Source organism: Salvelinus sp. IW2-2015, linkage group LG31, assembly GCF_002910315.2.
Source record: "Salvelinus sp. IW2-2015 linkage group LG31, ASM291031v2, whole genome shotgun sequence".
NCBI classification, from domain to species: Eukaryota; Metazoa; Chordata; class Actinopteri; order Salmoniformes; family Salmonidae; genus Salvelinus; species Salvelinus sp. IW2-2015.
In genome coordinates, this window is record NC_036870.1 from 10,285,222 (window position 1) to 10,312,512 (window position 27,291).

Consider the following 27,291-nt stretch of genomic DNA (forward strand, 5'->3'; position numbering starts at 1 on the left):
TGTAGACTTACCCTGGCGTGACGTTTTGATAACTAAATCTCTCAGACAAGGTGACTTTTATCAATATATTTGCCTGTATTTACCCCCAACAAATGAAATTCTAATTAGCTGCTAATGTGGCTATCATAAAGAACTACAAATGCCATGATGATCTGGACGAGATTGCCTAATCGAGGCAAAAGTAAGAATCTCTGGATTCACTATCTAATGTTAGCTAGATGTAGTATTTAATACATTTGCTACATTTCTTTAAAATGTACCTGTTAGCAAAGCTGACAGTTAGAGATGACGTGCTAGAGTTCGCAGGGATTTGTATTCTTTCATGATGTCTACTTTGATGCTAATTAGCATTTTCGAATCTGAGAGTAAATGGAGCCTAATACTGTACATATTGATAAAAGTCACCTTGTCAGAGAGAGATTTACATGGTTATCAAAACCAAGATAGACCACAGCTTGTCGTTTCCAATGGGAACAAAMTATTCATAGTGGGCAGAACAAGCAAGGAGGCGGGCAGAGCCAAGCAGGCGCTAGCGATATCCTATTGGCGCGATCTAGTATACATCTGCATATTTCCGTTAGGGAATGKCTACTTTGAAGTGCACCTGTGCTATAACTCAATTCACCTTTGCACTCATTCTAAACAGATTTTTTAAAACTTTTGCAAAGTGTAAAGTCTACAACTTAGTCGACTCTGTTCATAGCAGATTCTAGTTTTGGGAACAGAAAACTGTATTGACATGACAAATTAGCAGAATGTCGGCCAAAATCAACCTGGTTCCATCTTCTCCCACTGTCCACCAGTGGGCTTCKTCTCGGAAACACCAACCGGATGCTTCACATTTATACATCCATTAAAATATCTGTCTCATTGTTCTATCTGTGATGTCACTATGCAGTGGGTGGCCCCAGTTGATCAAGCTCTGCCGACTAAGAAGAAGTGGGACGGGGTGCAGATCCTCAACCAGTACACCAAGGGCTACCTGGAGAAGGAGTGTGTGGACTGGCTGTCCAAATTCATGGAATATGGGGACAAAGAACTCAGAGACTAATAAGGACTGTGAGTATTTACAAACAAGCTGACATTTGAATGGTCATCTGAACCTTAAATAGTGTAAATGTGGATTACAGAAAATAAACACTCCTGTTCTCTGTTTATCCCCTCTTTAGCCCCTCCAAAGGTCTATGCATTTTCTAAAAAGGCCAAAACTGGTTTCTATCCCAGAGATGTGTTCATTCAAATGAAGAAGAATGGTGTCCCATTGACCGAACATGATGGAGTGCAGTCTGCAGGAGTCCTACCCAATGATGATGACACTTACCAGATCAGGATGAGTGTATTACTCCACTCATACAGGAGTAATAAAGGCCCAGTGATAAAGGATGACGCTAGCACCACGTCCTCTGATTCTGCTGATGTTATTTAAAAGTATTGCCAGTTATTTTATTGTATATTTCTTAAGTACATAGTGAATGCAGTTGAAACTGTAGAAGTGCTGATGTTAGTTCTGCTGTTCCAGGTCAAGGCAGCAACGAACGTCTAGAGAGGGAGGCAATGCTGGCTAATGGAGGTAACATACTTTTTTAAATGTAAAATAAAAGGATAAATTAACACAATCATGGCCTCCCATCTCATTCTTAAAAGTTGCAGGTTTTTTTCTGGTGATAATTGTTGTTGATTGTATAACAAACAGTATCTGAGCACTTAACAGATTTGGTGCCAGCAGCCATACCACCCTGCATCCAACTACAGGCATTGACACTAAAAACATATATTAACCAACATCCCCAAACACCCCAACAAATATCAACATCAAGAGACTACATGGACATGTAACAATAACACACCACTACTATTTATTTCTTTAGGTTCATGAAATGGGTCCTTGTCCACCCACGACTCTGGTAATATTAAACTTCTATTGTAATTCATAGAGTTATCTAAATGATTGTATTATTGTTATTAGAAATCCTACTGTTAGTGCAGCTATGACCCTGAGTATAAAGAGCAAGCAGTCATTCCCATAATGACTTTATTGCTCTTTTCTCTCAGACATTAAAGTGACTGACAGCGCATCCAAACCAAAGAACGTGTGATTCTGTTTTGTTAATCAACAAATACTGTGAATCTGGATGTATTCACTTCCAAGCATTTACCATTCTGCTCAGATAGGCTTGTGAGGCCTTGTGAGAATAAAATGTGCCAAAATAAATGTATTTTCACTTGAATAACATTTTTGTGAATCACATTTTAGATATAGAAAATGAACATTGTGTTTTTCATAGATTTTTTCTTCTTCTTCGTGACAGATTTATTGGTATTGGAACCGTAATGTGTTATGGTTGTTTATTTTAACCGAGAGCCCAATCATTTCAACCACTACACACACACCCGCACACACACACACAGACAACACTTATTTAAATATATATTTGGTAAGTATAAATCATTGCTTTAATAAAGGACTCCTTTATGAACCAATGTGAACGCCACAGTAGCCCTTACAGTAAGTGTTCAACAATGCATGCCACATTTTACTCTTCCAATAATTATTGGACCCCTGTTATGCGTTTGAGTCATTATAATAATGAAAGATAGCAATGAATAAAGGTACGTCTATATATACTGCATGAGCAGAGCCTAGTTTTCCAGAGTATTACAGTTTACATAACCAACCAAACTTGTTTGACCTGTTTGACTACGTTCCATGAGGAAAGACTAGAGCTCTCCTGGTGTGAAAGCCAAGGTACTCTACTATGGCGCACACTATGGGGCACACCTTGGAATTTGACACAGACTTTATTTAGGATAGGCATATTTATTATTATTTTCGGGGCATTTAACATTCATGTGTGCGTTCAAAATGTATGTCGTCGTACTTTTGTTCCTTTTTGCGACACTTTCGACGGTGGACAGCGGTAAGAAATTTATTTCTCTGTCTTGTTGCTAAAGGTGAAAGTAAAATGTTTTTTGGCTGAGTTGCTATAGACCTAGGGGAAAAAAATTATATGGAGAAATTTTATTATAGAGGTACATTTTGACCGATTCATGTTCAATTATTGTATCGTGAAAATTGTAGGTTTTGTTATTTTTGTTCTGTTGAAATGTTTGCAAAACTGTCAAAATAATAATGACTTACTTAATAACTACAACAACTCAACTTTATTTAGTTATTAAAACTGTATTGATAATTAGGCTACAATGTTTATGTTTTGCCTCTTGCTGCCAAGTTCCATTGACTGTACACCTTGTGAAAACTATCTCACCTGGCAACAGAAAAGGACAGTTTGATTGGTTGGAAATGCTATGGTGCCGACTAGCCTAGCGTACAATTTCGTTTGATCCAGGATCAGTTTTTTTTAGTTTGGTCTCTTTCAATAACCATTGTAGGCTAAGAGGTGAACAAAAATTTTATGATTTTTTAAATACAAATAATATAAAAAATGTAACAGATTGATTGAGGTATTATTTATCATCACAATCATCCTCATTTACTATTCTAATTAATTGATATTCCTTAAAAATCATCCCCAATTTTTGGTCTTTGAAGAAGCATCTCTACTCAGGAGTCACGACTAACTCATCTTCACTTTTTGTACCATTAGGAATGGTCGCTGAATTACATCTACACTGCCCTGTCAAGGCCAGTAGATTGCCTGGTATCCATGAGTTCACTGCCATGGGTCTGATGAACAACAAACAGACGATTACTATGACAGTGTGTCAAAGAAGAAGATTCCCAAACAGGACTGGATGAGGGAGAAGCTCTGCCAGCAGACTACTGGGAAAAAGGCACTCAGTCACGCAAGAGCAAGGAGCAGTGGTTCAAGTCAACGTCAACATCTCTGATGGATCTGCATGAGGCACAACAAACAACACAGCATTTGTGTCACTCTACATAGCTTACTGTAGATATTTTACTAAAACTCCAAGACTTGACCATAACATAGGTGAGTCATTCCCTCTCCTATTCTACTTGTTTTTCCTCTCAGATGTCCATATTCTTCAGTGGAAACATGGCTGTGAGATTGAACAGCAGATTGACGGCACATTGAATTTCATAAAGGGCACCGACCAATACAGCTATGATGGTGACGACTTCCTGGCCTTTGATGATGCCACTATGCAGTGGGTGGCCCCAGTTGATCAAGCTCTGCCGACTAAGCGGAAGTGGGACGGGGTGCAGATCCTCAACCAGTACACCAAGGGATACCTGGAGAAGGAGTGTGTGGACTGGCTTTCCAAATTCATGGAATATGGGAAGAAGCATTTGAGAATGGATGATTGTGAGTACTTTTTGAATAGTGTTCTAAACCTCACATAGTGTAGCTTAACTATGGATAACTCAAAGGATCTTTTTACAACTCAGATAGTTCAGATACATTTTATTTTTAGATAGATATTGCTTCTAAAGCAGTCTATAGACACGGACTGACTGCAATCCTGATTGTGAGTACTTATGGACCTAAATAGTATAGCCTAACAAATGGTTAACAAAAACAACCATTTGTACATGTGAGATCAGAAATAATATTAATGTTCTCTGTTTATTCCCTCTTTAGCCCCTCCAAAGGTCTATGRATTTGCTAAAAAGGCCAAAACTGCAGGACATGTCAGACTGACCTGCATGGCCACAGGTTTCTATCCCAAAGARGTAGAAATGCATATTAWGAAGAATGGTGTTCCATTYACCAAACATGATGGAGTGCAGTCTACAGYAGRCCTACCCAATGATGATGACASCTACCAGATCAGGATGAGTGTGCAGATCCCAGAGGCAGATAAGGAAACTTATGAATGCTCTGTCAGCCATAGAGCATTGAAGGAACCAATTGTGGTAAAATGGGGTAAAGTAGTCCTTATATTCAATATACCGGTACTGTATGTATTTTCAACAAACCAGTTATTAGCATGGTTATCAATMGTGGTAAAATCAGACGTTTCTGAGTCTGTTAACAGGTCATGAATGCAGATTATTAAAATGTGACAACTGTTTTTCAAGCTCAATGTACAGTATGTTATTGTTAATGCTGAGTATGTCCTCTTATATTGTCTTCCATGCAGATGGGAAATGCTGTGATTGTACCCAAGTAACAGGTGTTATCATTGGTGCTGTTGTTGCGGTGGTCCTCCTGCTCACCGGGGTTAGCTCACTGTTGGTTCTTTGGAAGAGAGGCAAAATATGTAAGTTTCTCACATTGTGAATGAATTTCATACAGTATGTTATTTTTCTTATTTGTATTGTTTTGTGAGATAAACTAAAGCGATTATGGTAATTTAGGCATGTCGAAACCTTTTTCGACATCAGGGCATGACTTTTAGTAAATCTCAAGTCAGGAGGTCAAAAAAAGAGAAGTATTGTATATATATTTTTCCTACCACGGTGTTTCCACTGTTTCTTCCACTGTTTCAGATACTCATTTAATAAAAACCTGTCATATTTGGCGTTAACATCTTGCTCCATTGTTTTAGTTSCTGGTAAAAAAGGAGCTCTACCACCTACTGGGATCCAGGCACCTCTAAATGGTACCGTTGATACAATGTCATGTTTTTTATCCTTCGTAGAACAATTACATGTGTAGCAGTAGCACAGCAATACCAAAGATCTGGTAGGGATATGTATAATGATGGGCCATCTTATGAGTGTTAATTGTTGTGATTTAATTATGTCTTGTGATAATTAAATTAATGACAGCCCTCTAATCCTTGTTTTTACACATCAATCATTTTTATTAATCACATACAGATGAATAGTTTGACTTCTTATTGTCTACTTGTTGTTCTGGACAATACCGATTAGTATATAGCACAACATCAACCATGTACTTGCAAAGTTATTCTGTTCACATGACTCTGTTACTTTCAGGCAATGGAAATGGAGCAGCTGTTTTGAACATGCCTGGTAAGACTTACAAAACTCATAGTTGTAGAGTGGAGGTCATGTTATGTTTTACAGTTGTTAAAAGCAGATAAGGCTCCAATTTCTTTCATGCAACGGAGTGTAGATTATAATTGCAATTAAGAATGATTGACTTCTGGTATTGTAAAAAACGCCTTCATGAAGTTATCAAAGGTTACTTTAACAATACAGCAAGGTCTGTCATGTTTACTTTTTTTGGTTGCAACGGTGCTTAACATCACCATTTATCCCAACAAATATTGGAATTAAGACTTGTTTAAAAAATTGAATGGATGTGGAAACAGGATTCTAAAGAAATAAACGTTAAGCAAATTAGGACCAACTGAAAAAACAATAAGTGTGGGACAACCCATGGAACAAAAATGAAAAATTCTTAAAAAACTTCATGGAAAATTATTTTCTGTTACTGAGTTAGGATATTTGTGCGGGGACCACTTGACTGAAATTAAAGTTCAATTCTTCTACTGTACTAGGGGTGGTATATTCGATTCCAGTCAAAATCAGAGAAAAGTTGTTTGAATTTACATGCTTTATGATGATTTTCGCTATCATAGAAATTTGTTATTTGGAAATAGCATTTAACCTATAGAGACCACATGATTCATCCCTTGAAGGCTGTGTATATCACGATGTTCGTAAAGAGTGATAAAAAAAAGTGTCGATCTATCACGATCTTTTCCCAAGCCCTGAAAAAAAAGGATGACCTAGCCAGCACTTCCCTTTCTGACTTTCTGAATGTTTATTAAAAAAAAGTAATTGTCAGTATTTTATTTGTATATTTTCTTAGTTTGACATATGAATGCAGTGAAAACTTGTTAGAAGTTGCTGATGTGATCTGCTGTCCAGTTTCAAGCGCAAAACGAAACGTCTAGAAGGAAAAGGGAGGGCCGCAATTTTGCTGGGACTAATGGAGTATAAACAAATAGCTTAAAAAAATGTATAAAAAAAAATATATATGTAGTTAACATCCAACAGGGCCTCCTTTAAAAATCTATTTTTGTAAGTTACACATTGTTCTTGTGTTTAAGGTGTGTTGTAAGTTACGTTATTAATGTATTTCTGGAGCCACTTAAAGGGATTTTGGTCCTCCAAGCATTTACCCACAATTGTATACAAACTAGGGCCAAACGCCAAACAGTCCCATTCAAACAGTTTACCCAAACCAAATTAAACCAAAACAATCCCCAAACCACCCCCCAAACATCCTTTGGACAATATTCAGGGCATTCCATGAGGGGACTACATTTGGACTTGTAATTCACTACACTTGCACTATTTACTATTTGTATTTATTTAAGGTGAAATCTCTAGTCAAAGTTTGCTTGAGTGCAAACCCTTGGCTTTTAATTCAAACCTTTATCCAACAATATGGGTATAAGAACTTGTAAAAATAAGGGGAACTGTGCAATTTCATTAGTCAAGAAAATGTTTCTCAAGGAAGGGAACACCTAAAGAAAAAGCTAGCAATTAGACACTGAACATCAGTGGGGGTACAACCATGACACATTCATTCTAACTAAATGAATTATCTTTACTGAGTAGGATTATTATGACACAATGACGTGAAATGTAAAGTCACATCTTCATAGTAACTTGGGTAGTTTAAATTCTGTCAAAATCAGGAAGTGAATTAAATGAATGTATTTGAAATGCCCCTTGTTGCTATGAAGTTTTTTCAGTTAATTAAATCAAATTTTAATGGGATATGCTGGCTATAGAGGACGATTATCATCACTGAATACTGTATATAAGTAAAGAGTAATTATATTTATTTTCCCAGTCATAAAGGATGACGCTGCAGCCACTTCCTCTGACTCTGGTAAGTTATTAAAAAATATTGTCAGTTATTTTATGTATTATTTTCTTAAGATACATAGTGAATGCAGCTGAAAAACTGTAGGAAGGCTGATGTTAGTTCTGCTGTTCCAGTCAAGGCAGCCAACGAACGTCTGAGAGGAGGCAATGCTGGCTCTATGGAGGTAACAATATTATCCTTGAGAAAATGTAATAAAAAAATATATAATGTAGTACAAATCATGGCCTCCCAATCTCATTTTTGTAAGACACTTTTCTGGTGTAGTTGTTGTTGTAAAGTACTATTATGTATCTGAGCACTTAAAGGAATTTGGTTCCTCCAGCCATCCACCATGTATTCCAACTAGGCCACTGGCACATGTCCATCAACAGTACAAACCATATATTAAATAACATCCCCAAACACCCCAACATCCTTGGACAAATATTCAGCATCATGAGACTACATTGACTTGTAATACTAACTGCCACTTTTACTATTTATTATTTAGTTGTTAATTCTGTCATGTTTGCTTTTTGATGCAAAACTTTGCTTTAATCAAACTTTATCACAAATCATGTGGTATATAAACTTGTAAAATGATGGACTTGTGGAACCAGTCTTAAAAGAATAAACTAGGCAATAGACCACTGGAACATTAGTGGGGACAAACATGGACCAATTAATCAACTAATGAATTATCTGTACCGAGTAGGGATTATTGTGACACTGACGTGAAATTAAAGTCAAATCTTCTAATGTACTAGGTGGGTATTTCGATTCAGTCAAATCAGAAGTGAATTACATTGCTATGATGATTTTTCCGTTAATTCATAGAATTTTATTTGGGAATATGCATAGCCTATAGAGGACCAATGATCCATCACTGAACTTGATATCTTGTATCCTAACTAAAGAGTGATTTCTATTATCTTTTTCCAGTGAAAAAGGATGACGCTAGCAGCACTTCCTCTGACTCTGGGTTAATTGTTATTAAGTATTTGTCTAAGTTATTTTATTGTATATTTCTTAAGTACATAGTGAATGCAGTTGAAACTGTAGAAGTGCTGATGTTAGTTCTGCTGTTCCAGGTCAAGGCAGCAACGAACGTCTTGAGAGGGAGGCAATGCTGGCTAATGGAGGTAATATAATTTATCCTTAAAATATATATATAATGTAGTACAATCATGGCCCCCCAATCTCATTCTTGAAAGTTACACATTTTTCTGGTGTTAGTTGTTGTTGAAAGTACTATTATGTATCTGAGCACTTAAAGGATTTGGTTCCTCCAGCCATACCACCATGCATACAACTAGGCAACTGGCACATGTTCATCAACAGTACAAACCATATATTAAGTAACATCCCCAAACACCCAGTGGTAGAAAAAGTACTCAATTGTCATACTTGAGTAAAAGTAAATATACCTTAATAGAAAATGACTCAAGTAAAAGTGAGTCCCCCAGTAAAATACTACTTGAGTAAAAGTCTAAAAGTATTTGGGTTTAAATATACTTAAGTATCAAAAGTAAATGGAATTTCTAAAATGTACTTAAGTATCAAAAGTAAAAGTATAAACCATTTCAAATTTCTTATATCAAGCAAACCAGACAGCACAATTTTCTTGTTATTGTGTTTCGTGAGTCTGCCAGATCAGAGGCAGTGGGGATGACCAGAGATGTTCTCTTGATAAGTGTGTGAATTGGTCCATTTCCTGTCAAAATGTAACGAGTACAAAAAATCTATATATTTTTTCTTTAGGAATGTAGTGAAGTAAAAGTAAAAGTTGGCAAAAATATAAATAGCAAAGTAATGTTCAGATAACAAAAAAACTACTTAAGTAGTACTTTAAAGTATTTTTACTTAAGTACTTTACACCACTGCAAACATCCCAACATCCTTTTACAAATATCWGCATCATGAGTCTACATGGATATGTAATACTATCTGCACCATTACTATTTAGGTGTAATTCTTAGTTATCTAAATMATTGTATTATTGTTATTAGCATTTCTACTGTTCATGCAGCTATAGCCCTGAGTATAAAGAGCAAGCAGTCATTCCCATAATGACTTTCTCTCTCTATTCTCTCAGACATTGAGGAGTGACTGACAACGCATCTAAATCTAGCAAACAACATGTGATTCTGTTTGTCAACAAATACTGTCAATCTGGATGTGTACATTCCCAAGAATTGACCGTTTTGATCGGCTTGGATTTGAATACTTATTAATGAACGTTTTGATCTTTCGAATATCATAATAGAATTCCTTTTCAAATTGATTTGTAAATCGCCTATATTTTGGCCATTTAAATGTATTGGTATTGGAACCTTATTCTATTTCTATTGTAGATTGTTTATTTTAAACTAGAAACCAATCATTTAAATCGTTGCYCACACATAAACACACATGCACTGAACTGCTTTTTAAATATGTTTTGTTTGAATTTTTCGGGGAAAGTATAAAGTACTGCTTTAATAAAAGACTCCTTTATGAACCAATGTGAACGCCTCAGTATCCCTTATGTGTTCAACACTGCATGCCACGTTTGACTGGTCCAATAATTATTGGACCCTTGTTATGCTTTTGAGTCATTATAACAATGAAGGATACCAATGAATAAAGTTAAGATTATGCATATAGGCCTAGCTGCAGTTAACACAAGCAACCAAACTAGTTTGACCATGTTCCATGAGGAAAGATGGGACTTCACCTGTCAGGAGAGCCCAGGTTCACTGTCGTCGCACTGTGTGGCTCACCTGCGAATTTGACACAGAAATTATTTAGGATAGATATTCTTATTATTTTTTTTTAAACTTTTGAACATAACAAGGCCAATGTAGTTGATTATAGCTGAGTATGTATGGTGATACTATTAGGTAACGTTTAGGTGAAAAAAGACTGTGGGGTTTACCCAAAGAATGCACGAGGAACCATTTAGAAATAACACATTTTTGTTTTCATTGCAAAAGTTGCTTTTATCACTTATCATAAATCACGTGGTACATTAGTCATAAACAGGACAGACAGAGGAGTTACTGTAGTTCTGATCCAGAACAGGTTTGTCAAGGAAGTAAAACACTGAAGAATAACAAGCATGCTGTTTGACACAATGAACCTAGGTGTTCTTCACATACTTCCTAGGTGTACTTCACATACTTTCAGCTTTAGTATGAAGATCGACAAGGATAAGATCCTCCTTCAAGATCAAAACAACTTGCTGATAAATGTTGTCATGTTCCCACACAAGAGCCTCATAGAGGAGAATTATTGTGGCAGAATACAATGACTGGGAAAAGCCAAAACTTTGTTTAATTTCAACGTCAGTTGACTTATCTTTTTTATACATATAAAAATATATATATTTTTTAAGCACATTTCTGACTTTAATATCCGATAGAGAGAAAGGATTACAGTGGAGAAAGATAGAGAGACATGACAGTAATATGATGTCATCATTTTCTTTATTATTGTCACGCTCGTCGTAATGAGTAGACCAAGGCGCAGCGTGCATAGAGTTCCACATATTTTGATAAAGAGAAACTCACCAAACAAAACAATAAAGAACAAACGAAACGCTACTGGTATGCACTCAGGCAACTCAATGTAGACAAGATCCCACAACTAACAATGGGGAAAAGGGCTACCTAAATATGATCCCCAATTAGAGACAACGATAAACAGCTGTCTCTGATTGGGAACCATATCAGGCCAACATAGACATACAAAAACCTAGATGACCACCCTAGTCACTATCACGCCCCAACCAACACAGAGAAAGAACAGCTTACTATGGTCAGGGCGTGACAATTATTTGTAATAATATAAGCATAATAAGATTATCACAAGCTCTTTTTCAGGGAAGACCAGAGACAACCCCTCTCCTCTTGACTCAGGTAATGTTTAAAATGATTACCTCATTACGTTTTTTTTGTGACATTGGTTTTGACTCGGTCTAACAAGTAAACTGTGTAGGTGATGGGGTTGGACTGTTTTGCTGTTCTTTTTTCAGGTCAGGGTTCTAGTGAAAGTTCTAGTGAAGGTTCTTGTCAGGAAGGATCTCCAACTGGCAGCCGTGAAGATATTGATGAGAACCAACAACTGTTACCTGGTGACGGTCTGTATATATCAACCTCCCTCTCTGCATCAATTGCACCCTTTCGGGTTTGGGTCATCTAAATAAGTAACTGATAAATAAAGGTGAAAAAAATGAAAAATAAATTGCATGTGATCGTCTGCAACACGTGTGTAGATACCTGCATTCAGTATAGTTGCGTAGCTGCGCAAAATGTTATGCAGCATTGATGCAATGACTCAGTCTGTGTGTTCGAAGCGTCAGGGTCGTAACCAATGGAGACCTAAGCTGCAGCTAGAGTCCTTCTGGCCTGGTATGTTAATTCTCAACTCATCCTTTATATGCTCGTGTAAAAAGGGTGTGTTTCCGTTATGCTGACATGCTCTCTGAGCTCCCTCGGGCGTGGCTACTTACTGGGCAAAGTATCATCAAAACTATGATCTTGATAGAAAATTTAACAAAAAATATTCTCTTCATCCCTGGTATTTCCTACACAATGTAAAGGATGGAAACCTGACATACACAGTGTGAAAACTCTTCAAGTTACAATATTTTTGTTACGTCATTTTTATACCATTTTTAATGACATTACAAAATAGACATTAATTTCCCATATTCCATCTCTCATCATCCCCTACATTTGGATGTTAAAAATATTGTCCCCGTATTCACTGTTGGAAGTTCGAGTTTTTGTGCGGCAAAACGTCTGTAACAAAGAGATTCCAATCTCAATACTAAAGGGTAGAGAGAGAAAGTTTGCCCCTCTAGAGATTTACAATTTACGACCGGGCATGAGGTGTCATAAAACCCCCACACCAATCCCTCCTCCCCTCTGCAGGTGAGAGAGGTCTGGTGGATGTTGATCCATTGTAACCTGATCATTGGATCCTCACAGGAGAGTCATGACACCATTATTCCTCCTCCACCAYACTTTACAGTTGGCACTATGCATTGGGGCAGGTAGCGTTCTCCTGGCATCCACCAAACCCAGATTAATCCATCAGACTGCCAGATGGTGAAGTGTGATTCATCACTCCAGCTGACGCTTGGCATTGCGCATGGTGATTTTAGGCTTATTTGCAGCTGCTCGCCCCATGGAAACCCATTTCATGAAGCTCCCGACTAACAGGTATTGTGCTGACGTTGCTTCCTGAGGCAGTTTGTAACTTGGTAGTGAACGCTTCAGCATTCGGCAGTCCCATTCTGTGAGCTTGTGTGGCCTACCACTTCGCGGTTGAGCCGTTGTTGCTCCTAGTCGTTTCAACTTCGCAATAACAGCGCTTACAGTTGACCGAGGCAGCTCTAGCAGGGCAGAAATTTTATGAACTTACTTGTTGGAAAGGTGGCATCCTATGACAGTGCCACCTTGAAAGTCACTGAGCTCTTCAGTAAGGCCATTCTACTGCCAATGTTTGTCTATGGAGATTACATGGTTGTGTGCTTGATTTTATACTCCTTTTAGCAACGGGTGTGGCTGAAATAGCCAAATCCACTAATTTGAAGGAGTGTCCACAAATATTTGTATATCGTATGTAGATATTACCTACTCAATTAATTCACTGTTTCGGGCGGGCTAACATCGATTAACTTTTCAGGAACTTTCAAGTTGAACTTTCACTATGCATGGTTAAATAGCTTACTAGTTGTCTCGTGAAAACCTTGTAGCTACTTAGGCATGCCTAAAGGCTTTAGCTAGCTAGCTTCTCTTCTTCCCTCCTGACTCCCAGCAGCTCTCTCTCCCTGTCTCTGAAGAGGAGGTTCCCCCTGAGCAGCAGCACTGTGAGCATGAAGGTGCTCCAGTCTGGGGCAGGAGGACCCAGAACCGACACAGATTAAAGAGGAACAGAAGGAACTCAAGACCAGCCCTGAGGAAGTGCAGCTTCAAGGTCAATAGGCTAATACCAAAGAGTTAATGTGCATTTCTCGCTGTGTGAAAAGTGAATGGGATCAGGAGGACCCACTTCAGTCCTTGTCTCTTCCCAAAACCCAGACTGTGGAGAACAGAGAGTGACTCTAAACTAGTGGAACTAAAATATTTTGGTGCTGTGACCCAGCTAAAGTGTTTAGACATTCCCTGTGACCCTCCAGATAATCAAAACAATGCCTCCAGCTACATCTCAGCTGTAAGCAGCGACTCAGTAGGACTTTACAGCAGCGCACGCACCATTGGATCCCGACCCACCAGCGGGAGAACACTGTTCAAAATGTAACACCACGTTTAACAAATGCCACTGTGGCGAAGCATTTGCTCTGAAAGCTGGCCTACAGAGACATGTCACTCTTGCCAGGGAGAGACCCAGKAAATGCCCCTTCTGCAAAAACCGCTACAACTCCACCTGTCAACTCAAGGCCCATGTCCCACTCTGTTAGACAGCAAAAACACAACCTGCTGCAGCTCCTCAGTACAAACAAGAAGAGAATGTACTTCACCTACCACTGAACACAGCAGGGCAGGCCAAAACTAAACGGCGGGCACTGGTTGGACCACCTTTGATCATGACAAATGTCTGTAATAAAGACCTTTTGTGGGGGGAAAAACTCATTCTGATTGGCTGGGCCTGGCTCCCAAGTTGGTGGGACAATGCCCTCCAAGATCCATCCATGGCTACACCCCTCCCCAGTCATGTGAAATCCATAGATTAGGGCGTCATTTATTTATTTAAACTGTAACTGTAAAAAAAAATCAACTTGCATTTATTTTTTTGTTCAGTATATAATAATGCTATGGTAAATTTAAGCATTTTATGATTATTCCTCGTGACTCCTCGTTTTGTTCAACAGTTTGTCATGGTTGTTATGATATCAATATGTGCACGCAGTTTAGAGTTTCAAGTTTTAATGTCATGTGCACAAGTACAGTGAAACGCCTTTCTTGTAAGCCATGAACCCAACAATGCAGTAATCAATAAGAAGATGTATAGATGTTTGTGATGATATTGTGCACAGTGAGTGCCAGGAAATGTGCGTATGCAATATCAAGTAACCCAACCCCACCCCTAATATGACAATATGAGGTCTTTGTACTTTAATAAATGGTCTGTATTAACTAATGGAAGTATAGGATGTCTTTTATTTACTCGTTGTCTAAAAGCATTTTTCAACAGAACAGATAGCTGAAGTAAATTCCTATCAGTCAAATCGGAGAAGTCGTACCTTACTATTTTTATTTTATACTTTTTTTACCAGTTTTTTTTCTCCCTCTCATCGCTGCAACTCCCGTACCGACCGGGAGAAGTGAAGGTCGAAAACCGTGCGTCCTCCGAAACACAACCCAACCAAGCCGCACTGCTTCTTGACACAATGCCCACTTAACCCGGAAGCCAGCCGCACCAATGTGTCAGAGGAAACACTGTACACCTGGCAATCGTGTCAGCGTGCACTGCGCCCGGCCCACCACAGGAGTCGCTAGTGCGCGATGGGACAAGGACATCCCTGCCGGCCAAACCCTCCCCTAACCTGTACGACGCTGGGCCAATTGTGCGCTGCCCCATGGGTCTCACGGTTGCGGCCTGCTGCGACAGAGCCTGGATTCGAACCCAGAATCTCTAGTGGCACAGCTAGCACTACGATGCAGTGCCTTAGTAAGTCGTACCTTACTAGACTGCTTTTAACAGACCTGGTTTAGTTAGGATCATGCTACAATCCTCTTAGACATGCTCCAGAACATTGGCAATTAGGAAGTATTTATAAAACCTCCTGCTTTGGGCTGGATGTTTCAATGTGTATTTCATACATGTATAATCTATGAGCAGAATTACTGTTGTACCTCAATTGGCCACAAAGTCCCTAGTTTGAAAGCAACTGTTTTCTGGAAGATGTGAAGCACCATTTTCCCCCACATGGGCCAGCCCCCTAGCAATTAGAGTTTCAGCCAATGAGTTTCAGCCCCTCGCCATTTGACTAACAGCTAGCAAGATGCACACAAAGCAGAACAAGAGAGGGAGCACATATCTGCACATATGTGACATAGCAAGCAATTTTCAGGGCCCACTTTTGGCTCGTGAGCACTACTTTCATAACTACTGGCTAAAAAGTATACAAACGTACAGGAGAATCTCTTTAAAAGGAGAATTTACTAAGCACACAGGACTGTCCTCTATGAGGATAACCTCTGTTTAGTCATTCATTTAATCTATAGTGTGGGAGTGACCTCAATAAACCACTTATGATTGTGTCGTGGAAATTTTTAAACAGTGTCGTGGAAATTACCACTAGAGACACTCAAAGTCAATCTTAAATGAATCATTGTGGTCTAAGGCACTGCATCGCAGTGCTAGCTGTGCCACTAGGGATCCTGGTTCGAAAGCCTATTCCCCCTCAGGAAACTAAAAGGATTTGGCATCTGTCCTCAGATCCTCAAAAGGTTCTACAGCTGCAACATCGAGAGCATCCTGACTGGTTGCATCACTGCCTGGTACAGCAATTGCTCGGCCTCTGACCGCAAGGCACTACAAATGGTAGTGCGTACGGCCCAGTACATCACTGGGGCTAAGCTGCCTGCCATCCAGGACCTCTACACCAGGGGGTGTCAGAGGAAGGCCCTAAAAATGGTCAAAGACCCCAGCCACCCCAGTCATAGACTGTTCTCTCTACTACCGCATGGCAAGCAGTACCAGAGTGCCAAGTCTAGGACAAAAAGGKTTCTCAACWGTTTTTACCCCCAYGCCATAAGACTCCTGAACAGGTAATCAAATGGCTACCCGGACAATTTGCATTGTGTGCCCCCCCCAATCCCTTTTTTTACACTGCTGCTACTCTCTGTTTATCATAAATGCATAGTCACTTTAACCATACATTCATGTACATACTACTTCAATTAGCCCGACCAACCGGTGCCCCCGCACATTGGCTACCCGGGCTATCTGCATTGTATCCCGCCACCCACCACCCGCCAACCCCTCTTTTACGCTATTGCTACTCTCTGTTGATCATATATGCATAGTGATCATATATGCATAGTCACTTTAACCATATCTGCATGTACATACTACCTCAATCAGCCCGACTAACCTGTGCCTGTATATAGCCTCGCTACTGTATATAGCCTCTCTACTGTTATTTTTCACTGTCTTTTTACTGTTGTTTCTATTTCTTTACTTACCTATTGTTCACCTAATACCTTTTATTTATTTATTTATTTATACTTAGAAATTGCACTGTTGGTTAGAGCCTGTAAGTAAGCATTTCACTGTAAAGTCTYCACCTGTTATATTCGGTGCACGTGACAAATAAACTTTGATAGAATTTGATTTGAGCCATAGAGTACAGTTATGAGAATATCAATTCGTATTTTGTAGGATTTAGGTTTGTAAATGAGGAGCAGCTGATCGAATTACCAATCTTGAGGAATCCATTTGAGTTATCCAAACTGGTGGAGAGAGGGCTGGGTAGGATCACGAGAGGCGGGCTGGTTTTGATTTGTTGTGCTTCTGAAGATCAGAAGAAATGTGTGTTGCGTCTCAAATCAAATCAAATGTTATTTGTCACATGCGCCGAATACAACAAATGTAGACCTTACCGTGAAATGCMGACTTACAAGCCCTTAACCAACAGTGCAGTTCAAGAAGTAAATGTAAAACTCTGTTCATGTAAACTCTGGTGGTATAAAAGCCCAGTTATGCACTGCGAGGGTCAGACCTGTTGAATGAGCAAATCCTCATCTATGGGCGCATCTGTAGTTTTAAGGATGAAAATTAATATGAAGATATTTTAAATCGCAGCATAGGAAATAACCTTTTTCATTTCGCACAAACTTTTTCATATCATTCATCTAAAATGTTGAGTTTTTCTTGCAAATGCCCCCAGGCAAAGCTAATTACCCTACCGGCCAAACCCTCCCTACCGGCCAAACCCTCCCTAACCCGGACGACGCTATGCCAATTGTGCGTCGCCCCACGGATCTCCCGGTTGCGGCCGGCTACGACAGAGCCTGGGCGCGAACCCAGAGACTCTGGTGGCGCAGTTAGCACTGCGATGCAGTGCCCTAGACCACTGCGCCACCCGGGAGAATATGTAGCAGTATGTCACGCCCTGACCATAGAGAGCTGTTTATTCTCTATGTTGGTTAGGTCGGGGTGTGATTTAAGGGTGGGTTATCAAGGGGCATTATATGTCTATGTTCCCAATCAGAGGCAGGTGTTTATCGTTGTCTCTGATTGGGGATCATATTTAGGTAGCAATTTCCCCATTGTGCTTTGTGGGATCTTGTCTAGGTATAGTTGCCTGTGAGCACTACTCTGAGCTTCACGGTTCGTTTGTTCGCTTTATTGTTTTTGTTTAAGTTTCTCTTCCAAATAAAAGGATGGAAACATACCACGCTGCATCTTGGTCCACTCCTTATAACGATCGTGACACAGTAAGTCATTTTGATGACTTGCCATCAACAAGTTCCCCTTCTGACTCAGTCCTTGTCAATAAGAGTCTTGTAGACAGCCGCGCTGCAACCATAGCTGAACTTAAAGTGGCAGGTGTAGGTGAAACAACCATTAACTCATTGGTCATTTCCATGGAAGAGATAGTTGATGATATTCAAGCTAAAGAAGCTGTGAAGTGTGTCTATACAGGAGACAAGTAAAATTGATCAGTGTTTAGGAAAAATGTAATCCTTTCGGTGTATTAAATTCTGAAAGTAAGAGAAGGCAGTACTTTACAGAAAAGTGGGGAAGGGTAGACCCAGTTGAATACGTTCTTGGTTCAAGATTTGATACACAACGCAATCGGACTACTGAAGGCTATGATCAAATTGTTGTTACTGATAAATTTGTTTACATCCCAATTTTGAAAACATGTGTTTATTTACAAACACCCTAATATAAAGGAGATGATGCAAACTGATTCCAGTTCAAGTAAACGTTGACTTATGTGATGGAGATCTGTTCAAGAGCCATGCTCTATTTTCAAAACAGAAGCATGCAATTCAGATACAGCTTTTCTATGATTTTTAAACTGCAAATCCTCTTGGATCAAAACAGGAAATACATAAATTAGGAGCAATCTATTTCACCTTATGGAATTTTTCTCAAGTTCAACTCATTTCTGTTTAATATTCATTTGGTTGCTTTATTTCATGCCCAAGACGTTAAAACATATGGTTTTTCTAAAATACTTGATCCAATTGTGCAGGATATTAAAGTACTTGAGGGATGGAATTATGCTCCCCTTGTATGATCAACCAGCGTATGGAACTATTGTCCAAGTTACAGGTGACAACCTTGGTCTTCACTGTTTACTTGGTTTTGTTGAATCATTCAGTGCCAGATATTGTTGCCATTTTTGTCTTGCTGAGAAAGAGGACTTTCAGACTGAATTTGAAGATTCACCCAAGATAGTTATGCGAACTTGAGCACTTCATGCAGAACACTGCCCAAAAAAAGATGAATCCCAGTCTTCCCTCTGTGATGGGTTGTCACGTTCGTCATAATGATGAGACCAAGGCGCAACGTGAGTAGAGTTCCACATAATTTTAATGAACTGAAACTCACCTAACAAAACAACAAATGAAACGTGACGCTACTGATGTGCACTAAAACAACTATACACAGACAAGATCCCACAACACAAATGAAGAAAATGGCTACCTAAATATGATCCCCAATCAGAGACAACAATAAACAGCTGTCTCTGATTGGGAACCATATCAGGCCAACATAGACATACAAAAACCTTAGACATACAAAAACCCTAGACATACAAAAACTAGAGTACCCACCCTAGTCACACCCTGACCTAATCAAAATATATAGAAAAACAGAGATATCTAAGGTCAGGGCGTGACATGGGTGTTAAACGTTCTTGCATTCTCAACTCCTTGCAGTACTTCAATACATGTGAAAACTTCTCTGTCAATATTATGCATGATATCTTGGAGGGATTGGCACAATATGACATAACTGCTAATACTGCACTTGATAGACAAGTACACAACATCAAATGAAATAGACAGCAGAATAAAGAGCTTTAACTATGGTTACATGGAGCAAAACAACAAACCTCCTGCAGTGAAGTTAGGAGAGGACTCTAATGACTAAATGTTATCCAGTCCTAGTGTTTACTTCGCAATCTACCACTTATCTTTGGAGACTTAGTTTGTCCAAATGATCTACACTGGTATTTACTGTTGCTTCAGATAGTAAACATTGTATTTTCTCCAATGATATCAAAGGCTATTACAATTTTTTTTAAACACTTAATCGTAGAACACCACAAGTTATTCAAGTAATTGTTTCCAAAAAAGAGGCTGCTATCGAAGCATCATTTTATGGTGTATTACCCCACATGTATGCTTAAAATTGGACCCGTTTTGCATAGCTGGTGCATGCGCTATGAAGCAAAGCATAATTTCTTTAAAAAACTATGAAAAAGCTTCAAATGTAACTAAAACATTGGCAAAGAAACACAAGTCAAATAGCATACAGTTGGCAGACATTTGACACCAACAGTCATGATCGGTCCAGGTAAAATGTTATCTTTAAATGTGGTGGACTGGGGCTGTAAGATGGCTGAGACTCTTCAGGTACCAATTGACACCATGGTTTTAAATGTTAAATGGGCCAAACACCATGGAAGTATGTATCGTTTAGTTTGTCTTAAAGTCCATTGTGAGATGCCAGTTTTTCAGAAAATCCACCATGTTTTTGTTAAAGATGAGAGGTTACTTTTGCCATACAAACAATGTCTTGATGAGCATATAGAGTTGGGTGTACAACAGAGGGACCTTATGTAGTTGATGTTAAATAGCTTTTCTGTCACAAAGCATTTGATATACAGATGTCTTACAGTTGTGGTGATTGAAGTTTGTTTATTGTCCCATACTGTTTCCTGTGACTCTAAAAACGGCACAGTAAACTCTTTAAAACCAAGATGTATTGCAATAATGGCTTTTTTATTTACTTTTAATAAAGGGGGGACAGATGCCAAAATGTCATTTTATAGAGGCCACAATTTTATTTTATCAGTGTTTTTGATATGTGAGATGCCAGTTTCACAAAATCCTCCATGTCATTGTTAGATGTATTGAATTGCAATATTGAGCTTTTTTATGTACATGTATTAAAGTGAACAGAGGCCAAGATTTCATTTCAGTCCACAATTTAATTTTATTATCATCAGTATTTTGATGTATGTATTGCAAATGTCTTACATTTAAGAATAAAGTTCTTTGTTAAATACTGACTTCTGATTTATTGACGTTAAGTTTAGTTGTACAAATGCTATGCTTGACTGATAACATTCAATTCTATATTGCGTGAATTGGCAGTAGAGTTGTTTCCATGTTACTCTAAATAGAGTAAATTACAGTTTGTAGAGTTAAATATAAACACTGAATAGAGTAGAAATAACTCTGCAACAAGAGTAATGTTTACTCTATTTAGACTGGAACCAAATGTTATATTTTGTAGAGTATAATTGTATTCAATTTGAGTAAAATGTACTCAGATAAATTTACTGTGTAGAAAGACCAGAACCTAGGAAGAAACCTAGAGAGGAACCAGGCTATGAGGGGTGGCCAGTCCTCTTCTGGCTGTGCCGGGTGGAGATTATAACAGAACATGGCCAAGATGTTCAAATGTTTATAGACGACCAGCAGGGTCAAATAATAATCAGTGGTTGTCGAGGGTGCCACAGGTCAGCACCTCAGGAGTAAATGCCAGTTGGCTTTTCATATGCAGCAGCTGTTAAAAGGTTTGAGGGTTTGAATGGTGCACTTGAAGAGTAATATGGTTGTGGATAGGCCTTCACTGCAGGCTGCAGGGGTTTCCTTTCACCAGCAGGACCCAGGTATTTAAAAAGTTATGAAGGTGGACGTTTATAGCTATGATGATAAATGGCACTGCCAAGGTGGAGAAAAGGTCCAGGAAGATAAAAATAATTGTGGAAGCGGCAGAGCAGTTCCTGGGGTTGAAAGATTCTGCGAAGGAGTTACATGGAATATTGTCACAAGTGTAACACACTCTCAGGGGAGATATGGAGAATTGAAAGAAGGAAGTAGTGTGAGTTTTGTTATGTCAATGTAGCATTTTTATTTGGGTGGATTAGGTTAGTTTCCCTATCACGTATGGATTTTCTTTTTACCTTGTTTAGGTTTCAACCGGTCCAGTTGGCGGCGGCAAAACACCCTTTTGGGTTGAACTCGGCCATAAAACCCACAGAAGGAAGAAGGAACGCAACAGATATTCGTGAAGGCGCTTTCCTTCGACATGTACTTTTTAAATACGGATATAGCTTAAGAAAACGGTTGTAGTTTAATTAGCAAGATGTATAGACCTAATTTGATGTTTTTTGTTTTATATTTTTCACTAGAATGTATTTGCCGGAGCCAAAGCGGTAAGTTGTGTACTCGATATCAAAAGTGAAAGTAAACGTTTACAGCCAGGCGTGGCAAAAGAATAATAAAAAAATATTCATTTTAAAATCGCTTACCATATATATACTGCTGTGGTCTATTAGCATAACAGTCTACTTGTTGTAATTGCATTGTAGCATTTCTAGTCGACCTTTACGCGTGCTCCTCCATCCATTGTATCGCTTACTGGAAAGCTATTGCGCACTTACAGGCCAGGCACGGTGCAATAATAACACAAATGTGTAAGGAAACCGATAAATACATTGCGCTTTTTTACTTTGCTTAGAACAACAAGGCATAGCATTATCTAAACTTTTTATCGCAAGGTAAAACATGTGCCAAGAAGATTTTATGTTTGTAATGTGTTTGCAATTTTACAGTATCCTATATACTGATAATGACTACTGCAATTTTACACACATTTGTTTATTCACAAAAAAAACACATGACAACTAACATAACACTTATACACTCACTGATAGACAAGGACGGTCATATAATTTTATAATACGATATACAACAACAAAAGAACAATACATGAACAAAGGAAAAAGGAAATACATATGATTTATTTTCTTGATATGGTAGAGAATCCGGGGGATAGCTCCGACCGGGACTCAAACCTGGATCTAGCGACTGTCAAGCCAACACCTTAATCATTACACCAAGAGGTCCGAGCTACTTGATGAGTTCGGGTGGTGTTTTGTTAAAGGGATATTTCAAGATTTTGTCAATGAAGCCCTTTATCTACTTCCCCAGAGTCAGATGAACTCGTGGATACCATTTATAGGTATATGTGTCCAGTATGAAGGAAGTTGGTGGTACTTTTGAGAGCCGATGCTAACTAGCTGTACCCAAAGAGTGTTAGTTATTGCGCTAACGCTATTTAGCAGTTGCACTAACGTAGAGGTAGTTTCACAAGCCAATGCTAACTTCCTTCATTCTGGACACAGAGCCATAAACAGTTGTTCACCTGACTTTGGGGAAGTAGATAAAGGGCCTCATGTCCAAAAATCGCAAAGTATCTCTTCAATATATTAATATGAAATAGGTTGATTTATAAGTTGCAGAATGTGTCCCACTTCTCACTAATGCATGAGTTTGGGCTTATTTGTTATTGATATGCCACCTACCATTTAGACAACATCACGCAAGGCCTCTCTGACACTATTAATTGAATACATTATTTTGTTGGCCGTTACAGCCCTACAGTATGATAGAGATAAATATTTAACATGCAGTCATTTCCTATTCATGTTTTACAGCATAGTCTGAGTAACATGGAGAGAAGGCAGATTCAGACAAATTATCTCAATGTTAAAAATGTTTTTTCCCTACAGATATCTACTCCCTGAATTACATCTACACTGCCCTGTCAAAGCCACTAGAATTGACTGGTATCCATGAGTTCACTGCCATGGGTCTGATGAATGACAAACAGATTGATTACTATGACAGTGTGTCAAAGAAGAAGATTCCCAAACAGGACTGGATGAGGGAGAAGCTGCCASCAGACTACTGGGAAAAAGGCACTCAGTCACGCAAGAGCAAGGAGCAGTGGTTCAAAGTCAACGTCAACATCCTGATGGATCGCATGAGGCACAACAACACTGGTGAGGGAACACCTGCAATCTGTCCTACACTCACCATTAATCTTTTAAAATTGTAGGTCATTAGTTATCCATGTATATTGTCAAAGAAGCGTCATTAACCTTCTTTTTCATTATTGTTTTTTCCTCTCAGATTTGCATATTCTTCAGTGGAAACATGGCTGTGAGATTGACCAACAGAGTGACGGCAAAGTGAAATTCATAAAGGGCACCGACCAATACAGCTACGARGGTGACGACTTCCTGGCCTTTGATGATGTCACTATGCAGTGGGTGGCCCCAGTTGATCAAGCTCTGCCGACTAAGAGGAAGTGGGACGGGGTGCAGATCCTCAACCAGTACACCAAGGGCTACCTGGAGAAGGAGTGTGTGGACTGGCTGTCCAAATTCATGGAATATGAGTACAAGGAATTCAGTAGGGCTGATTGTGAGTACTTAAATAGTATAGCCTAACAAATGGTTAACAAAAACAACCATTTGTACATGTGAGATCAGAAATAATATTAATGTTCTCTGTTTATTCCCTCTTTAGCCCCTCCAAAGGTCTATGCATTTGCTAAAAAGGCCAAAACTGCAGGACATGTCAGACTGACCTGCATGGCCACAGGTTTCTATCCCAGAGATGTGTTAATGCATATTAAGAAGAATGGTGTTCCATTGACCAAACATGATGGAGTGCAGTCTACAGAAGCCCTACCCAATGATGATGACACCTACCAGATCAGGATGAGTGTGCAGATCCCAGAGGCAGATAAGGAAACTTATGAATGTTATGTCGACCATAGAACTTTGACGGAGCCAATTGTGGTAAAATGGGGTAAAGTATGGCTAATTTGGTTTAGTGTTATTGATGGTTAATATGGTTTAGTGTTGTTATTGATGGTTAATATGGTTTAGTATTATTGATGGTTAATTTGGTTTAGTATTATTGATGTGTTAATATGGTTTAGGGTTGTATTGATGGTTAATATGGTTTATGTTGTTATTGATGGTTAATATGGTTAGTGTTGTTAATTTGTTTAGTGTGTTATTGATGGTTCATTTGTTTAGTTTGTTATTGATGGTTAAAATATGGTTAGTGTGTTATTGATGGTTCTAATATGTTTAGTGTTGTTATGATGTTAATATGGTTTAGTGTTGTTATTGATGGTTAATATGGTTTAGTGTTGTTATTGATGGTTAATATGGTTTAGTGTTATTGATGGTTAATATGGTTTAGTGTTGTTATTGATGGTTAATTTGGTTTAGTGTTGTTATTGATGGTTATTTGGTTTAGTGTTATTGACACAGGAAACAATCTTAATTTGAACTGAACAGCACACTAACAACAGCTTTGCAAGTGAAGCAGGAACCAAACTGATGTTAGCTTCTGGTTACATATTGTTGCTTTTTCTAAATACTCTGCCTTTTGTTTTTCAGATGGAGAATGTTGTGATTGCAGTAGTTTCGGTGCTGTAGTCATTGGGTCAGTCATCGCCATTATTGTAGTTCTGATCTTGCTTTCGGGGGTCCTGTTTGTTCTGCACAAAAGAGGGACAATTGGTAGGTCTTGATTTATATCAATTAAATTGTTTTTGTTGTTGTTAAATGTTAAGAAAATATTAATCAAAGGTACTGCTATGAAAGGTGGGAACTACGGCCTAAATCCATATGAATTATAACATTTCTATGTATTTTTCTCTTTACACATCAAAGTGATTCCTGGCTTGAGAACTACAGGTTAGTATCGCAGCCTCTCCCTCGGTCTGTATACATGTCATTTATCAACATAATGGTCAAATTGTTACGTATAACATACTTTTGACACTAGTTGTAAGGACAACATGATGCTTTTATATCAAAACTAACTGTTCATCCAATTGTAAAGACACCCTATGTAACAATCAAGCATTTACTGTGTTTAGATATACTTTTTGGTTCTGAAAAATATGGCCTATTTAAGACACTCATTACATTATCCTCTTCTGAAGAGAGTGGTTGCATTGAATACATTGCGTTAAAATTTACTTTTGAAAGTCACAGATAATTCTGTTTTTTCTATGTACTGAAACTTTAGATTGTGTTTTTCCAGCTACTGGCAATGAAGTGGAATTTTCTGGAGTGAACACTTTCGAGAATGGTAAGGCAACAGAGTCTGTAATGTCACAAATAAACAAATTACAGCACATGAAGTTAGGTGTTGCCTCAAGGAAAGTTGCTTTTCTGTGACGGACATACAATATTCACAAAACTAATTAAAGGCTGCATTTTATAATTTAACATTTTACAGATGCTCTTATCCAGAGCGACTTACGTAGTAAGGGTATACCATTTCTAGTACTGGTCCCCCGTGGGAATCTAACCCACAACCCTAGTGTTGCAAGTGCTACGCTTTACCAAATGATCCACGCGGGACACTGTAGAATTGTATTGTAGCTATACATTCACACATCTACTGACATCTTCCTCTGTTTTTCTTTAGCTAATCATTTTTTAAATGTTATTTCACCTTTATTTAACCAGGTAGGCCAGTTCAGAACAAGTTCTCATTTACAACTGCTACCTGGCCAAGATAAAGCAAAGCAGTGCGACACAAACAACAACACAAAGTTACACATGGAATAAACAAACATACAGTCAATAACACAATAGAGAAAAAGTCTATATACAGTGTGTGCAAATGAGGTAAGATAAGGGAGGTAGGCAATAAATAGGCCATAGTGGTGAAATAATTACAATTTAGCAATTAAACACTGGAGTGATAGATGTGCAAAATATGAATGTGCAAGTAGAGATACTGGGGTGCAAAGGAGAAAGAAAAAAAGAACAGTATGGGGATGAGGTTGTTGGATGGGCTATTTACAGATTGGCTATGTACAGGTGCAGTGATCTGTGAGCTTCTCTGACAGCTGGTGCTTAAAGTTATTCGTTCAGCTTGAAACATGGGATTATCAATATGGCAGCAGAGAATGGATAGGAAAGGGGGCCAAAGGAGGAATGGGCTTGGGGGTGGCAGTGAAATATACTTGCTGGAGCGCATGCTACAGGTGGGTTGCTATGGTGACAGTGAGCTGAGATACGGGCGGGGCTTTACGCAAAGCCTTATAGATGACCTGAGAGTGGGTTTGGCGACGAATTTGAACGAGGCGCAGCCAACAAGAGCATACAGGTGCAATGTGGGTAGTATATGGGCTTTGGTGACAAAACGGATGGCACTGTGAAAGAGTGCATCCAATTTGCTGAGTAGAGTGTTGGAGGCTATTTTGTAAATGACATCGCCGAAGTCAGAGATCGGCAGGATAGTCAGTTTTTACGAGGGTATGTTTGGCAGCATGAGTGAAGGATGCTTTGTTGCGAAATAGGAAGCCAATTCTAGATTTCAATTTTGGATTGGAGATGCTTAATGTGGAGTCTGGAAGGAGAGTTTACAGTCTAACCAGACACCTAGTATTTGTAGTTGTCCACATATTCTAAGTCAGAACCGTCAGAGTAGTGGATGCTGGACGGGCAGCAGGTGCGGGACGATCGGTTGAAGAGCATGCATTTAGTTTTTACTTGCATTTAAGA

General features: G+C 38.8%; 2 protein-coding genes and 1 long non-coding RNA gene across 6 annotated transcripts in view; all 3 read left to right on the top strand.

The window, feature by feature from the left end:
- The window catches only part of LOC111955637 (major histocompatibility complex class I-related gene protein), a 31,800-nt gene extending 21,581 nt beyond the window's left edge, over positions 1 to 10,219 (top strand). The window contains exons 3-10 of one of the 2 annotated variants that reach the window (XM_070436300.1): positions 3,993 to 4,286; positions 4,563 to 4,847; positions 5,065 to 5,184; positions 5,473 to 5,526; positions 5,867 to 5,902; positions 7,701 to 7,739; positions 8,807 to 8,857; positions 9,811 to 10,219. In XM_070436300.1, coding sequence (XP_070292401.1) covers positions 3,993 to 4,286; positions 4,563 to 4,847; positions 5,065 to 5,184; positions 5,473 to 5,526; positions 5,867 to 5,902; positions 7,701 to 7,739; positions 8,807 to 8,857; positions 9,811 to 9,824 — 893 coding nt within the window. In that variant the 3' untranslated portion in view covers positions 9,825 to 10,219. Of the gene's footprint in view, positions 1 to 3,992; positions 4,287 to 4,562; positions 4,848 to 5,064; positions 5,185 to 5,472; positions 5,527 to 5,866; positions 5,903 to 7,700; positions 7,740 to 8,657; positions 8,696 to 8,805; positions 8,858 to 9,810 lie in introns of both variants that reach the window. The other variant, XM_070436299.1, reaches the window with a different exon arrangement.
- LOC111955641 (H-2 class I histocompatibility antigen, Q10 alpha chain) overlaps positions 2,750 to 27,291 on the top strand; it is a 26,629-nt gene continuing 2,087 nt past the window's right edge. The window contains exons 1-8 of one of the 3 annotated variants that reach the window (XM_070436301.1): positions 21,564 to 21,782; positions 21,874 to 22,116; positions 23,476 to 23,748; positions 23,879 to 24,172; positions 24,278 to 24,562; positions 25,165 to 25,287; positions 25,441 to 25,464; positions 25,817 to 25,864. In XM_070436301.1, coding sequence (XP_070292402.1) covers positions 22,047 to 22,116; positions 23,476 to 23,748; positions 23,879 to 24,172; positions 24,278 to 24,562; positions 25,165 to 25,287; positions 25,441 to 25,464; positions 25,817 to 25,864 — 1,117 coding nt within the window. In that variant the 5' untranslated portion in view covers positions 21,564 to 21,782; positions 21,874 to 22,046. Of the gene's footprint in view, positions 2,919 to 21,563; positions 22,117 to 23,475; positions 23,749 to 23,878; positions 24,173 to 24,277; positions 24,563 to 25,164; positions 25,288 to 25,440; positions 25,465 to 25,816; positions 25,865 to 27,291 lie in introns of those variants that run through there. The other 2 variants (XM_070436302.1, XM_023975879.2) reach the window with 2 other exon arrangements.
- On the top strand, positions 11,020 to 14,843 carry LOC139023337 (uncharacterized). Its single transcript, XR_011474475.1, has 2 exons — positions 11,020 to 11,614; positions 11,731 to 14,843. It is a non-coding gene; the product is annotated as an uncharacterized lncRNA (long non-coding RNA).